We start from the raw sequence: 15380 nt of genomic DNA on the forward strand, positions 1-15380 counted from the left end.
AATGGATTTCTCAGGCATGTTGACAGATGTTGCCTAATAATGATGTCTCAGGAAGTTTTGACACCATGACGAAGCCAACAGGTAGGTGTTCATTTTTCGGTTTCATTAAATGGTCACATCCCAGATAACTGACTGATATTTTCCGTTTCATACAGATTACAGGATAAAAATATCTGATTAGGAACTGAAAGTCACACCACTGGCATACTTCTATCCCTTTCTAATAGATTTGAACGTATTATTTATTGCTAAAATAACAAATTCATGTCATGTATACATGTAAAAAACACAGTTTTAAGATTCAGTGATTTTGTAACCTAAATTTTACAACAGTCTGTTCCTTTATGAATTAGGAAAATATAACATTATTTGTGTTGAAATTGGGAATATATTCCTAAATTTTTGAACGTTTTGGGAAAATCAGGAACTTTTTAGCTAGGGAAAACAGCCTGTATTCAGCAGTAAAACTGAGCATTATCTTTTTAGAAAACTAGAATAAAACAAACAAATATTCAATACCAGAATGTGATATTCGTTTCAGCTCTACTTTTCACTTACATTGTATTCTAACTGTAATATTTATCACGAAGATGAACCATGAAACCTGTAATTTTTCTTATCTCAATAGTAAACAGAATAAGTTAAGTTGGATGTGGAGTATGCATGTAAACAAGTGAGTGAGAAACAAATTCATTGAAAAGCCTGTGATTGTTGTTAAACTAAATGTTTTTTTACTAAGGTGATAGTACATAAATTGGATCACCAAACCTTCAGTTTATTCATTCAATGAAAATTCTGATGATGAATTATATTCATTTATGGTTGTATAAAAGAAAGAATATTGATGGCTTGTCTTACCAACGGAATTAGAACCCGGGGCTCTCGCAGGATATCAATAGAACGCTGAGATTACCAATCAGCAGTTCTGGTTTTGTCAGGACCCAAATCGGAGCACCAAACTATCATTTTATTCATTCAGTGAAAATTATGAGGATGAATTATATTTGTTTATGGTTGCATCAAAGGAAAATATTGATAGCATGTCTCACCAACGAAATTAACTCCCGGGCTCACGCAAGATTCAATAGAACGCTCTGATATTTACCAAACAGCGCTTCCGGTTATTGCGAATGTCAGGAATGAAATTGGATCAAGGCTTAGATTTTGCACTAAAAGTATCTTACACTTCAAATGAATATTTTTGGCAGCATATTCCTATAGTCTAAAACAGAATTCTCAGTCATCGGCGCGTCTAAAAATGTAAACAAAACACTAGCTTTCAAGTTTGAATTACGTTTTCTGGTGGTAATTGAAATTAAAAACTGATCATCTGTAGACAAAAAAATCGTGCATCCCCGATGAAATGATGGATGTTTCCATTAAACAAACATAAATGTGTGGTTAAATCTATTCTATGTTAGTATGTAGTCGTATATTAGCGATAATAGATTTTTTTAATTGAACTTGAAAGAATTTCTTGAAATGCTGAAATTTAACATGACTGACTATTTTTTTTGTAACAATATAGTGGAAGGAAAGAAATGTTTATTAATCGCTACAGTGCTCGTCGTCTGAAATTTCAAATTACAAATGTGGTGAACGTTGGTGTGGAGTTTGGACATGACTAGTAATAATGACAAGTCATATAGTCACGCAACATTGAAGCTGACATCGTAATTAATTACAACAATCAAAACACAGATGCATAGATATAACGACATAAAATGACCTATGTTGTAAATGTTATTATGGAGATGCTCAAAATTGTATTTTTATAAATCATCACAAAATATGCACGTGTTTTTAATCATGATTAATTATGAAATCATGGATCTACCAAATATGTCAATCAAAATGTAAATAACTAAAATCGTCAATGTAAATGATAAAGAAGATCAAAATTATAAATATTTTCTTTCATAAAGATGTCGATGAATGCCGAATTCATGGTAAATGAATGTTCATCTGTCGCCTATCCTAAAATCTGCCATGTTGGAAAAACGTGTCTCGGGATTTTACCTCATGAAGCTGTTCCTCAGCTTGTTCGCGTTGATTGGGATCTAAAGTTGCTCTAAGCACTTCAACGAGTTTTCCAACATCCATTTTTGCGAGCTGAAGGGACGACAAATGTCAGATTTTAGATGGTCGATTGCCCTATGGCCCTGGCAAGGGGTTCAAGCCGGTCGCGCCAACACTGAAAAATACCCCTCATGGAGGTGACATAAAGTGTTGACCTATGTCGTAAACCTTATCTTAAAAACGTATTTGCGTGTCTTGAGTTATAAGTTCCCGTAACAATATATATTCGCATCTGAATTATGTTATTGAAAACTAATGTTTTATCATTGGTGAAGTATGTTGACGGATTTATATTTGCGTAATGCCGCAAAACTTTACGGGAGAGAATGCATGAACTTTGACCTTTCCCGGAAGCATACAACGCGAGACATCCAAACACTGAATTTGTGATAATATAGTAGTGAATACTCAAATTCTGGAAGGAATATACTGTGGAGGAGTGACGCAGCTGCTGAAAACAGTTTAATCTTGTAACACGCAAAAACATGTACGCTGACAGTTTATTTGGACTAGTTCTTTGAATGCCATTTTATAGGTGAAAATATTGGCACTGGTCCAAAGTAATCACATGTGAATGAATATACATTGTATGCACTTATATGTCAGGAGTTTGTGTGCACAGATACAGCATGATATTATTCTAGTTATATGGCCATAGAATTAATTCAGTTTTTAAATTTCTGTCAATATTCAATGCCCATAACAAAAAGTAAAACAAAATACATTTCCTAAAATTATATATTTTTCAAATATTCAATAAATAACAAATACTCAGTTTTAAACCTTTAAAAGGGATTTATTCACTGCTTTTCATTGACAAGAAGATAAATAATAATTTTACAATTCCTCACCATCAGCAACCAGCAAAATGACTAGGTCCCACTCAAAAAGCTCTAAACTATGTAGATTTCTTTGCAGCTAAAAATGTCAGGACTGCATTCGCATTTCTTTCTTGAAAAGCATAATTTTAACATATTTTACAATTAAAAAAAATAATTGTCATCCTAATTATCCTATATTTGAGATTTTTTTTACCAAAACTCTGCATTAAATGTGTTCAATATATCGTCTGTTTTGAGGCTTGTTACAATAAAACGTAATGATTTTACCAAAATGGCTTTAAGATCAAAAGACATGGTGCTTTTGACTGCATTAAAGTTCTTCTCGTTTTCAGGTAGGTTTCCATACATTCTGGTATTCGTTGAATGAAGCACACTGCTGAATGACTTGACTTGGAGTACTTGTATCCGCTTGATGTCAAAATGCCTCCAAGCACAGAACTCCTTCATCCTGACTACAGATCAGTGTCCTCCATGAAGCCACAAATTGCACTCCTGCTACAGCACATACAGATGCCCATCCTGTTAATTACAAGATTTTTTCCCAAGCATCACCTGGCTCCTCTTCGACACAATCCCCAGACATTACTTAGTAAAACCCTTGGTCATATCACACTCATGGAAAACCTGCTGTTCTTAACATGTCATGTTGGAAATTATTGCAAGGTTATTTTAAATTCTATGTAAACTAACATTATCTGTAGAACCTTTGGATAGACCACCCTCTCTGCTAATGACAATTGGTCTTTCATGACATATCTTGAATTTATGAATGCTTTTAATTAAATCCTCGATATCTCAAAGTGATATTCAGGATAGGTGATTTCTCAAGACAAAACATGCATGTAAGGTATTCAACTTGTCTTTTGTGATGAAATGTTTTCTTTTTGTAGATTTATCAACAACTTCTTAAAAAATAAGGGAAATTATAAACCGAAGTATGAATATATAGTACAAACAGATTTGAGGTAGTGGGATTTCTACCCTGCAGTATTTTAGCTGACTGCTTAGAATCCTAATTGGGCTGTAGTGGCTGCAGATCTCCTTTTAATTAGAAAAAAATGTCAAGGTTGTGGTGTGAAGGACTAGAATGCATTGTGTAGCATTCATCATCTTTTATTTCTAGGGCAGCAAGTTCGGACACCAAGTACGACAAACTTGACCAAACCAACAAACAGGTAAAGGAGGTGACTGGTCTCCTGAAGGAGAATGTTGAACGGGTTTTGGACCGAGGTGAAAAAATAGACCGCCTGCAAGAAAGATCAGGTAAGCATGGATATAAGACTGACAAGTGGACTTGTCTTTAAATAACTTAAACCTATCATTTTTGTTACTTATATAGAGTTTCCATGCATAACTATCTCAAATGTATTACAACCATTTAATCCGTTTCTAGAGATATATACTGTAAATGGTATGCCCTGTGTCTTTGCACTGGGACAGGATGGTGAATTTAATAAGTTTTACAGCTCACAATATTAAGTAAGATATATTTTAAAGATGAAAGGGTGGAAACACACTTTACAGCAGCATTTAATTGTAAATTAATTGAAAGTTACAATTCTTGATAATAAGTTGATGAATGACCACAAAATAAGTATTTTAAAAAATTAAGTGATTTACAGTAACTATGGAAAAATTATTCAAAAAGGTGAAGTGTCTTAGTTTAAATATTTTAAATAAAATCTGAGTTTCTTCCAGCCCTGACACCAGACTTAGACATTTTGACAGAAAGATGTCTGGTGTGGGGCCGGGGCACAAAGTTTCCTCTGGCCCTGACATCAGACTAAGATATTTTGACAGATAGACGTCTGGTGTGGGGGCCATCTTTCAAAATGTTTGTCTGGTGTCAGGGCTAGAGGAAACTCTGGCTATTTCAAATACTGAAACAGTAACACTGTGGTAATACCATTTACTGTCCACACTCTTACTTCTCCAGCTCATTTTGACACCAACCCATTGGTCACAAAAGCTAGCTGATGGACCACTTATACTCCTTTTAAAGAACATGTATCAAATTTTAAACTTAGGTTTCAAACTTTATGGGATCTACAATCTAACTGGAGCATGGAATACCTTGATTTATTACAAGATCACAGTATAAATTTAAATCTGAATTTGTGATTATTTTTGCAGTGAAATGACTTAAGGTAATAGAATTGGGTGACCATTTCTCAGTAGAATTTCTTTAAATTTTCTAGTTATATTGCTTTGAAGTGAAGAAATTTTTCGGCCCAAAAAAAGGAGTGAGTTTTGAAAAAAAAATGAAAGACACAATTTTAGGCAAAATAATGTCAATAAAAAGGATACTGACATAGATTAGTATTGCATTAATGTATATTAATTTAATAAATGCTGAAATTGTGTAAAATTAATTATCTATAAACGATTAAAAATTGACGTTTTATTATCTTATAATAAAATCTTCTTGAAAAACTTCACAGTAGTGAAATAGGTAGCCGGTTTCCTGAAGTACAGAAAAATGGACACATGTGACTCATTGATAAAAAACAACTGAATTAATGCCTGGATTGCTTTGAAATACTTTAATTTTGAGAGAACACACTGTTCTGTCAATAATAAACATGTAATATTTATCAGTTTAATATTAAACATTAGAATATGCGGAAATTGTGATACTGCATTGGATTTTCAACTAGGGATGCACTTCCTATTTCCGTTTATCAATACACTCCTATGACCTTAATAACAATAACTAAATAACTTATTAAAGTGATGGTCATTTCAGGACCATGTGTTTGTGCAGTTCGTGAATATTCAATCTCGTTATTTTAACTCTCCACAGAGGACTTGGAATCCAATGCTATCAACTTCCAGTCATCCTCCCGACGTCTTCGCAAAAAGATGTGGTGCAAAAATTGTAAAATGAATTGTATCATTGCAGCCGTTGTTTTTGGAATAATTGCTGTCATCGTTATCATTGTTGTTTGTAAGTGACGACTTAGACGACTCATCATCACTGTAATTGAGCTGATCTGTCACTCCTCAGCGGTGACTTGGTGTAAACATTTCTGTCAAATTTGGGAAATACGAGTTTCTATGTGTTTTGAAATTGCACCTTTTGCTGGTTTAGTGGCTAATTTATATATAAGATGTGAATGATCAATTTTTGTCTTTTAATGGACACTCAGTATAAGTTTTTCATCTTAGTCTGGTTTTACTTTATCTACCGAAAACACAAATCTTACAATTCTACAAATACTGGTGGGTCATATTGTGTTATGTGTAGATTATAAAGCAAATCTCTCACCAGCATGTTAACACTTGTTTTACCAGAAATAATCATTATACAAATTATGACTGTAATACCATGTTGACAAATTCCGTGTCTTGCAGTGTCACTTAAGCCGTGGGAAGACAACAACAGCAGTGGTGGTAGTGGTGGTGGAGGCAGTGGTGGTCATGGTAACAATACCCTGACAATGTGAGGTCAAAGGTCAACAAAACACAGCATAGCTCAGTTGCAGTGTAACCTCTGTAAACGAAACCCTGTATATTCTGAAAACCTGCATAAACTACCTTCAATGTGAATTTAAGTCCCATTGTACATATTGTTGTGTAAATTGACAATATTTGTCAACCAAAATCTTGTATATCCTGAACAAAAATATTGGACTGTGTTCTGTAGATTCCTACAGTATATATGCAATGAATGCAATAACAAAGTTAATAGACAATGTTAACATAGGTACTACTCTTACCCACAGGTTTTGTCAACACCTTTTTCAATGTCAAGTATAATTTGAACAAATATTGTATAATTGGTAAATTACCATGTGACATTGTTTCTGTTTAAATTGCAATCATAAAATTTGTGAATACTTTAGCACAATATACATTTATCTATTTTAATGTAATATTTGTACATTTAAGATATAAGAAATCTTTCATAATCTGATAATTGTTCTGAATGAATAAGCGTTAATGAGGAAAGTTTATTTTGGAAATTCATCAATACCCTGACAATAGTATCAGGTTGTGATATGAGGTTAATGAAAAAAATTCAATCCCTATACTATAAGTGTATAAGTTATTTTCAGTGTAAATATTTTATAGAGTGTTCAATATAATGTTTTTTAAATTGAAAGTTGGTTGCATGCCATCTTTTCTGATGCTATCAGAATAACAATTAATAGTGTGGACTTTTCAAAGTTTTGAAATAATTGTTTCAATTACATGTTGAGATTATATTTATGTGAAAAAATGCATTGTGCGTATATAAAGATGTATTATAGTCCAGGAATAAATGTGATTAAAATAATACAAGTACAAAAATCTTCCTTTTAAAATTTATTTTTACATTCAAATGATGTACACGTTGATGACAAATAAAATGATTATAAACATAAATGGCTTTGTCTTGTAAATAATGCTTAATCATAATCAATTCATACATTCCATTCTTTCTTTCATTCTTCTTCTTCTTCTTTCAATCTTCACTCCCAACCTTATTAAAACAAACTATCTAAAAAATTAATTTAAAAACTGGTACTTTTATATAACATGTAAACTTGATGATAATTTTACCTGTTAATGATGGCTTATACAGGTATCAGGTTCATTTTAATAACTTTGTTAAAATAATATTTGTACTTTTTCGTTCCTACTATGACCAGGTTGACATTGACCTTTAAGTACCCGTCACAGGTTGACATTGACCTTTAAGTACCTGTAACAGGTTGACCTTGACCTTTAAGTACCCGTCACAGGTTGACATTGACCTTTAACAGTTAAATGCTATATCTTCAGTAATTGAATGTCACCTCCACAGATTAGACAGACTCAAGCTGTGGGATCTTGTCTGTTCTGTCTATTGGTATCGTACTAGGACTCTAGGCCATAAGCACAGCTCCTTCTTTTCTAGCTTCTAATTTGTTTCCTGCAGCTGCGAAACCAGAGGCACCCTGGAAAAGGAATTGTGTATTAAATTGTAAATGAGATTTCTTATCATATACTCTACTTACCATTCTATATTATTTTCATTACCGGTATATGGAGTTTTCAATTTAAGATTAACAAAAATATTCTAAAAAGAACACGAACAAGCACCTGCTGACAAAAACACTGCACAGAGAAGCAGTCTATTCCCAGGATATATTAGTGAAATGAATTTCACTCGGAAAGAAAAATGGATGTCACAGACAACTAGGATGCAAGGTATTGGTGAAATGAATGTAAGTTAAAGCAGTCCATCTCAAATAAGGATGCTGCAGTTATTTAAGATTACATTGAATATGATTCTTATATCTTAACCACAAGATTTAAACAATGATTCTTCCAAATTTCAAGGGAAATATTGATATAGTGGAAAGTGTCATACTCTCTACCATTCTGATAATTCTTATAATAAAATTATCAAAATACTGAAATGTAACAAGAAAATGAAATTTACTCAATTAAGGTAAGCTGAATATTTCTTGGATGTGTTGAAATGGGAAAACAAAATACTTCACTAGCCAAAGGAATAAGGTATGGTGTGCTTGTTTCTCGTTATTGTATAGGGATAGCCTCCCATTCCCTTTGCTGAAATTATGGGCCTGTTCGTTTATGCCGAACAACCAGTATTTCTTATGAAAGGATTAATGTAACGCAACCAAAAAGTGTTTACATGCGACATTTTGATGACTGCAAATTATATGTACTTTGTCACCTTCATCAGACAAATGACCAGTGAAGTGTATGTACACAAAGATGTAAAATGTGTACAAGTTGTCCACAAATCAATGTCGATTTGGCTACGCTGTAAGTGTATGTACAATAGTTGTTATATATGTACCGAAATGACTCGATTCAGCATCGCTTTGTTTAATACTTGGTCATAGATGTGCGAGAGTCTATGAGCCCCCTCATCTCGATTCAGAACTGGCCTACTGCGGCGGATCCAAATCGCTTCCTTTACCTGCCGCTTGAACAGATTGCTCTCTCTATCCAATACCAATATCCCAGTCAACAACATGATTTTTCTGTGTGGCATGGTCTGTTAATAGACTCTTGCACATCTATGATCAAGTATTAAACAAAGCATAGCTGAATCTAGTCATTTTGGTACATATATAACAACTAATTCAAATTGTACCAAGAGCAAGATAGTAAAATGCCCTCCAGTTTTTGCCTATGTATAATAATTTTAATTTGTTGACTTTACTACAAAACATTGATAAAATCATTTCAGAATCGATTGGCATTTTCCAGTGGACGTGTGAGTTATGTACCTTATTTGAAATAGTTTATAAATATCTGTGTTTGAAAAAATGATTTCCTGTTTGTCGGTTGTGTTGTGATTATCCTGATTGGGCTTAGCACTATAAATCACCACTTTTTTGTCCTTATTGTAGCAAAACAACAGCTTAAATGGTTTAAATGGTTTAAATTGTACAAACTAAACCTCTTTCCAACAGAACAGGAAAAACGTCTGGAGTTGGGAGGTATCTCCTCATTCTCACTTCAAGGTTTTCTACATTTGTATGTTCACTTTAACAAAACATAAAAACAGACATAATAATGGTTTGTTTTTGGAAAACAATATTTGAAGAACTAAAATGAGAACCTAACCCTTGATTCAGAGATGTTCCTGACCAGTGACACCTTGTGATAAAATCTCACCCTTTGTAACTGTATTATATCCTTTTCACGGAGCTTGGCACCATTAATGGGGTCCAGCATGTCCTTCTTTATAATCTTCTCAACACACTCCATAGTTACCACACTTCCCCTGGAAACGCAATAACCTCAACACCTCAGGAAAAGGAGTGTATTTACAGACACAACTTTCTGAACTAAAATCTTATTCAAATGCACTCTTTTTCTGAATTTGTGCCTTGTCTGGAGACATTACAGGAGCAACTGTAAAACACTTAAATCGCATTTTAACCAGTGACATATAAAAATTATAAGTGTGATTAAAACTTATATCTTCACTTTAGGTACATGTACTTACAAAAAGGTAAAAACAAAATAGCAGAAAACGGTAGAATTGTGTTGCGTAGCTCATTCAAAATGGTGCACAGCCTTGTAGTCAAGAGTGATGACATCATTAGATCCTGGCATTGAATATTACAATACTAATTTACACGCTTTTTGATTCATCACTATTTTCGTCATTTTACTTTTATAAATATAATCCAAAAAATTTAATGGTTTTCCTGTTACATACCACATTGATATATATTTTACTCATATCGCAGAATATACGGATATTTTCACTTGAGTTCACACTCGATTGAATAGCTCTGAGTCACTTACGATGGCCTGAGGACAGCACAGGGTATAGAGTTACCAAGGACGTCATTTGTTACAGCACACACATATCTCGCCTAGCAAAGATTTTTTTTTATTATTACACATTATTATCGGTTTACATATCAATAAATGAATCTCTTTACACGAAAAATTGTTTACAAATCAATTTTTTGATGTCAAGGATAAGAAATTATTTTTTGTATGCTGACCATTAGAACCCTGTCAATATGACCATTGTAATTTCCTAAAATGTAACAGGGTCACCAGAAAGTGCAGTTTTTAAACAAAATATTCATTAGATAGTTAAGGGCAATCTGTTTCCTTTCAGATATAATTGAATGATTTTAGAGATCAGACAAAAATGTCATACAGAAATAAATAAATAGTGCTTATCTGGTAGTTTCCAATTCACGAACCTGTTTAGTGATCAGGGCTGTCTTGGAATCTCTGTCCATGATATCTGTGAAGTTCACTGTAATCAGATCTTTGAGGCGTAACGGCTTTCCGCTCATTGGGCACTTGACCTTTTCATCCTGAATAACAGACAAATATAGCAATCTAGAGACACACGATAAGGATTACAAAAAATACACTGAAGACTCCCTTCTAATTAATACTCGTAGTAGTCAATGTATTTGATAGAAAGAACATGTACACTTCCATTTTTATAAATCGGTATATTTTTTAATGGCTCTATTTTGGAAAATGTGGTTTCTCTCACCACATATATACTTTGTGTTTTTTACTTTTGATATCATATAAACGTTTAAATATGGAGATATATTTTTCAATCAAACAATCTCAAGAAAATTTCAATTTTGTAAAATCACACCAACCGGTTTTTTCACTTTGCTGGGTCCGGCAGCAGGAGTCATAGATGGTATCCAAAAGCTAGGCAGCTCTTTTGATTTTGAAGAACCCATATTGGAGATACTACTTGCTGCTGCAGCTTCTAGAAAAAGATAAAACAGTCTATTGTCACTTTATGGTTAGAAGTATTCTTTCTTCTCATCATAATCACTGCACATTTGTTGTACAAGAATTACAGTAAGAGTTTATAGGAGAATAATATTTATGGTAATAGACAAACCTAACAGCATTTCTATTCATGTTGCAAGACAAAAAGAGCACCATAACCTTCCTTACAGGTCTTCAACTAACCTCCTTCATTTTCATATTGATGAAGATAATTTGGGCGAAAAAGAACAATATTATAGAGAGTAAATTGTATGGATGGGTGGGAAACAATTAAATCAGAAAGGTATGAGAGGTAAACAAAATAAAATTATTAATCGTCGCACAAAGCCCTGGTTAATTTGAAAATTAATGAGATTAATGTATTTGAATTCATGATGTGAATTATCATAAAAGTATATATCCTGTGAAAACTAAGTGATTAATTAGCTTTAGATAGTTCTAAACATGTCCATGGCTGACACCATCATCAGACCTTGGTGAGCGTGGAGTCACTGTCCACACTTACAGACCTTGGTGAGCATGGAGTCACTGGCCACACTTACAGACCTTGGTGAGCGTGGAGTCACTGGCCACACTTACAGACCTTGGTGAGCTGGGAGTCACTGGCCACACTTACAGACCTTGGTGAGCTGGGAGTCACTGGCCACACTTATAGACCTTGGTGAGCGTGGAGTCACTGGCCACACTTACAGACCTTGGTGAACTGGGAGTCACTGGCCACACTTACAGACCTTTGTGAGCTGGGAGTCACTGTCCACACTTACAGACCTTGGTGAGCGTGGAGTCACTGTCCACACTTACAGACCTTGGTGAGCTGGGAGTCACTGGCCACACTTACGCTGTTTAGCTGCTGCCCCGGGGGCTTGACTACTGATCTGTAAACTTTGTTTCTTAGATGCCAGCTCTGCTCGTCCCAATTCTTTAAGTTCTTCCTTCAAAATAAATTATACACAAACTACTGGATTAGAATAAATAATCTGTTAATACTTTATAACAGGAAACATTTGCCTTGTCAAACTTTTGTCCTTCATCGGTAAAATCAAGATCTGCCCATCATTAATTATATATGGTGTTGATAACGGAAATTAGCTGTTATGATTAATTTGCCCTCATTATGAAAAAGGTAAAAGTTAAACTGCAGTGAAATTTTCCGTAAAACTCTTTCCGTATCTGTATGTAAAATTTAATATTTGAATAGATACTCTGCACATTTACAGGGTTGTCTAGCTTCTAGGTATGTTACTACTAGTCATTTACAGGGTTGTCTAGCTTCTAGGTATGTTACTACTAGTCATTTACAGGGTTGTCTAGCTTCTAGGTATGTTACGACTAGTCATGTGCAGGGTTGTCTAGCTTCTAGGTATGTTACTGCTAGTCATTTACAGGGTTGTCTGGCTCCTAGGTATTTTACTACTAGTCATTTACAGGGTTGTCTGACTTCTAGGGATTTTACTACTAGTCATTTACAGGGTTGTCTGACTTCTAGGTATGTTACTACTAGTCATGTACAGGGTTGTCTGGCTTCTAGGTATGTTACTACTAGTCATTTACAGGGTTGTCTGGCTTCTAGGTATGTTATTACTAGTCATTTACAGGGTTGTCTGACTTCAAGGTATGCTACTACTAGTCATTTACAGGGTTGTCTAACTTCTAGGTATGTTACTGCTAGTCATTTACAGGGTTGTCTAGCTTCTAGGTATGCTACTACTAGTCATTTACAGGGTTGTCTAACTTCTAGGTATGTTACTACTAGTCATTTACAGGGTTGTCTGGCTTCTAGGTATGTTATTACTAGTCATTTACAGGGTTGTCTAACTTCTAGGTATGTTAGTACTAGTCATTTACAGGGTTGTCTGACTTCTAGGTATGTTACTACTTCTAGGTATGTTACTGCTAGTCATTTACAGGGTTGTCTAACTTCTAGGTATGTTACTGCTAGTCATTTACAGGGTTGTCTGACTTCTAGGTATTTTACTACTAGTCATTTACAGGGTTGTCTGACTTCTAGGTATGTTTCTACTAGTCATTTACAGGGTTGTCTAACTTCTAGGTATGTTATTACTAGTCATTTACAGGGTTGTCTAACTTCTACTAGTCATTTACAGGGTTGTCTGGACTTCTAGGTATGTTACTACAAGTCATTTACTGGGTTGTCTGACTTCTAGGTATGTTACTGCTAGTCATTTACAGGGTTGTCTAGCTTCTAAGTATGTTACTACTAATCATTTACAGGGTTGTCTAACTTCTAGGTATGTTACTTCTAGTCATTTACAGGGTTGTCTAACTTCTACTAGTCATTTACAGGGTTGTCTGGACTTCTAGGTATGTTACTACAAGTCATTTACAGTGTTGTCTGACTTCTAGGTATGTTACTAATTGTCATTTACAGGGTTGTCTGGCTTCTAGGTATGTTACTGCTAGTCATTTACAGGGTTGTCTGACTTCTGGTATGTTACTACTAGCCATTTACAGGTTTGTCTGGCTTCTAGGTATGTTATTACTAGTCATTTACAGGGTTGTCTGACTTCTAGGTATGTTACTGCTAGTCATTTACAGGGTTGTCTAGCTTCTAAGTATTTACTACTAGTCATTTACAGGGTTGTCTAACTTCTACTAGTCATTTACAGGGTTGTCTGGACTTCTAGGTATGTTACTACAAGTCATTTACTGGGTTGTCTGACTTCTAGGTATGTTACGACTAGTCATTTACAGGGTTGTCTGACTTCTGGTATGTTACTACTAGCCATTTACAGGGTTGTCTGGCTTCTAGGTATGTTACTGCTAGTCATTTATAGGGTTGTCTGACTTCTAGGTATTTTACTACTAGTCATTTACAGTGTTGTCTGACTTCTAGGTATGTTACTACTTACTAGTCATTTACAGGGTTGTCTAGCTTCTAGGTATGGTACTACTAGTCATTTACAGGGCTGTCTGACTTCTAGGTATGTTACTACTAGGCATTTACAGGGTTGTCTGGCTTCTAGGTATGTTATTACTAGTCATTTACAGGGTTGTCTGACTTCTGGTATGTTACTACTAGCCATTTACAGGGTTGTCTGGCTTCTAGGTATGTTATTACTAGTCATTTACAGGGTTGTCTAGCTTCTAAGTATGTTACTACTAATCATTTACAGGGTTGTCTAACTTCTAGGTATGTTACTACTAGACATTTACAGGGTTGTCTGGCTTCTAAGTATGTTACTACTAGTCATTTACAGGGATGTCTAGCTTCTAGGTATGTTATTACTAGTCATTTACAGGGTTGTCTGACTTCTGGTATGTTACTACTAGCCATTTACAGGGTTGTCTGGCTTCTAGGTATGTTATTACTAGTCATTTACAGGGTTGTCTAACTTCTAGGTATGTTATTACTAGTCATTTACAGGGTTGTCTAGCTTCTAAGTATGTTACTACTAATCATTTACAGGGTTGTCTAACTTCTAGGTATGTTATTACTAGTCATTTACAGGGTTGTCTAACTTCTACTAGTCATTTACAGGGTTGTCTGGCTTCTAGGTATGTTACTACTAGTCATTTCCAGGGTTGTCTGACTTCTAGGTATGTTACTACAAGTCATTTACAGGGTTGTCTGACTTCTAGGTATGTTACTACTAGTCATTTACAGGGCTGTCTGGCTTCTAGGTGTGTTACTACTAGTCATTTACAGGGTTTCTAGCTTCTAGGTATGTTACTACTAGCCATTTACAGGGTTGTCTGGCTTCTAGGTATGTTACTACTAGTCATTTACAGGGCTGTCTGGCTTCTAGGTGTGTTACTACTAGTCATTTACAGGGTTTCTAGCTTCTAGGTATGTTACTACTAGCCATTTACAGGGTTGTCTGGCTTCTAGGTATGTTACTACTAGTCATTTACAGGGTTGTCCAACTTCTAGGTATATAACATATCGATTCAACAAAGCGATGCTATATGTGTGTATCAACAAGCATTTGTTACCTGTTCTCTGTTTTTTTGTTTATCAAACTTCTTCAGTTGCTTTGCAATTTCTTTTTTTTGATGAAGAATAAATTCTAAAACTGCCTCCTTGTCATATAGGTATCCCTCTGGCCTACAACACAAGTAAATATCACCAACATAAGTATAGATCTACATCACTCTAGTCTACAACACAAGTAAATATCACCAACATAAGTATAGATCTACATCACTCTAGTCTACAACACAAGTAAATATCACCAACATAAGTATAGATCTACATCACTCTAG

The 15380-nt window shown here is 34.6% G+C and overlaps 3 protein-coding genes across 7 annotated transcripts in view; 1 reads left to right on the forward strand and 2 right to left on the reverse strand.

The window, feature by feature from the left end:
• Positions 1-2236, reverse strand: part of LOC110465733 (importin-7-like) — a 30578-nt gene extending 28342 nt beyond the window's left edge. The window contains exon 1 of the mRNA XM_021521767.1: positions 2020-2236. Coding sequence (XP_021377442.1) covers positions 2020-2103 — 84 coding nt within the window. The 5' untranslated portion in view covers positions 2104-2236. The remainder of the gene's footprint in view (positions 1-2019) is intronic.
• Positions 2237-2388: 152 nt separating this feature from the next.
• Positions 2389-7117, forward strand: LOC110465909 (vesicle-associated membrane protein 3-like). 2 transcript variants are annotated; one of them, XM_021522068.1, is made up of 5 exons: positions 2389-2566; positions 3254-3584; positions 4045-4184; positions 5725-5868; positions 6276-7117. In XM_021522068.1, the coding sequence occupies exons 2-5, from the start codon at positions 3565-3567 to the stop codon at positions 6365-6367; spliced, it is 396 nt and encodes a 131-aa protein (XP_021377743.1). In that variant the 5' UTR covers positions 2389-2566; positions 3254-3564; the 3' UTR covers positions 6368-7117. The 2 variants fall into 2 exon arrangements, with proteins under 2 accessions (XP_021377743.1, XP_021377753.1); XM_021522078.1 differs by lacking the exon at positions 3254-3584.
• A 99-nt stretch (positions 7118-7216) lies between these two features.
• The window catches only part of LOC110465831 (nitric oxide synthase-interacting protein-like), a 14720-nt gene continuing 6556 nt past the window's right edge, over positions 7217-15380 (reverse strand). For all 4 annotated transcript variants that reach the window (XM_021521941.1, XM_021521946.1, XM_021521957.1 and 1 more), the window contains exons 4-10: positions 15111-15222; positions 11995-12088; positions 11015-11130; positions 10595-10711; positions 10182-10252; positions 9543-9651; positions 7217-7843 (exon numbers count right to left, since the gene is read on the reverse strand). In XM_021521941.1, the coding sequence (XP_021377616.1) occupies positions 7772-7843; positions 9543-9651; positions 10182-10252; positions 10595-10711; positions 11015-11130; positions 11995-12088; positions 15111-15222 (691 nt within the window). In that variant the 3' untranslated portion in view covers positions 7217-7771. The remainder of the gene's footprint in view (positions 7844-9542; positions 9652-10181; positions 10253-10594; positions 10712-11014; positions 11131-11994; positions 12089-15110; positions 15223-15380) is intronic.

The sequence above is a fragment of the Mizuhopecten yessoensis genome, unplaced genomic scaffold, assembly GCF_002113885.1.
Source record: "Mizuhopecten yessoensis strain PY_sf001 unplaced genomic scaffold, ASM211388v2 scaffold1595, whole genome shotgun sequence".
NCBI classification, from domain to species: Eukaryota; Metazoa; Mollusca; class Bivalvia; order Pectinida; family Pectinidae; genus Mizuhopecten; species Mizuhopecten yessoensis.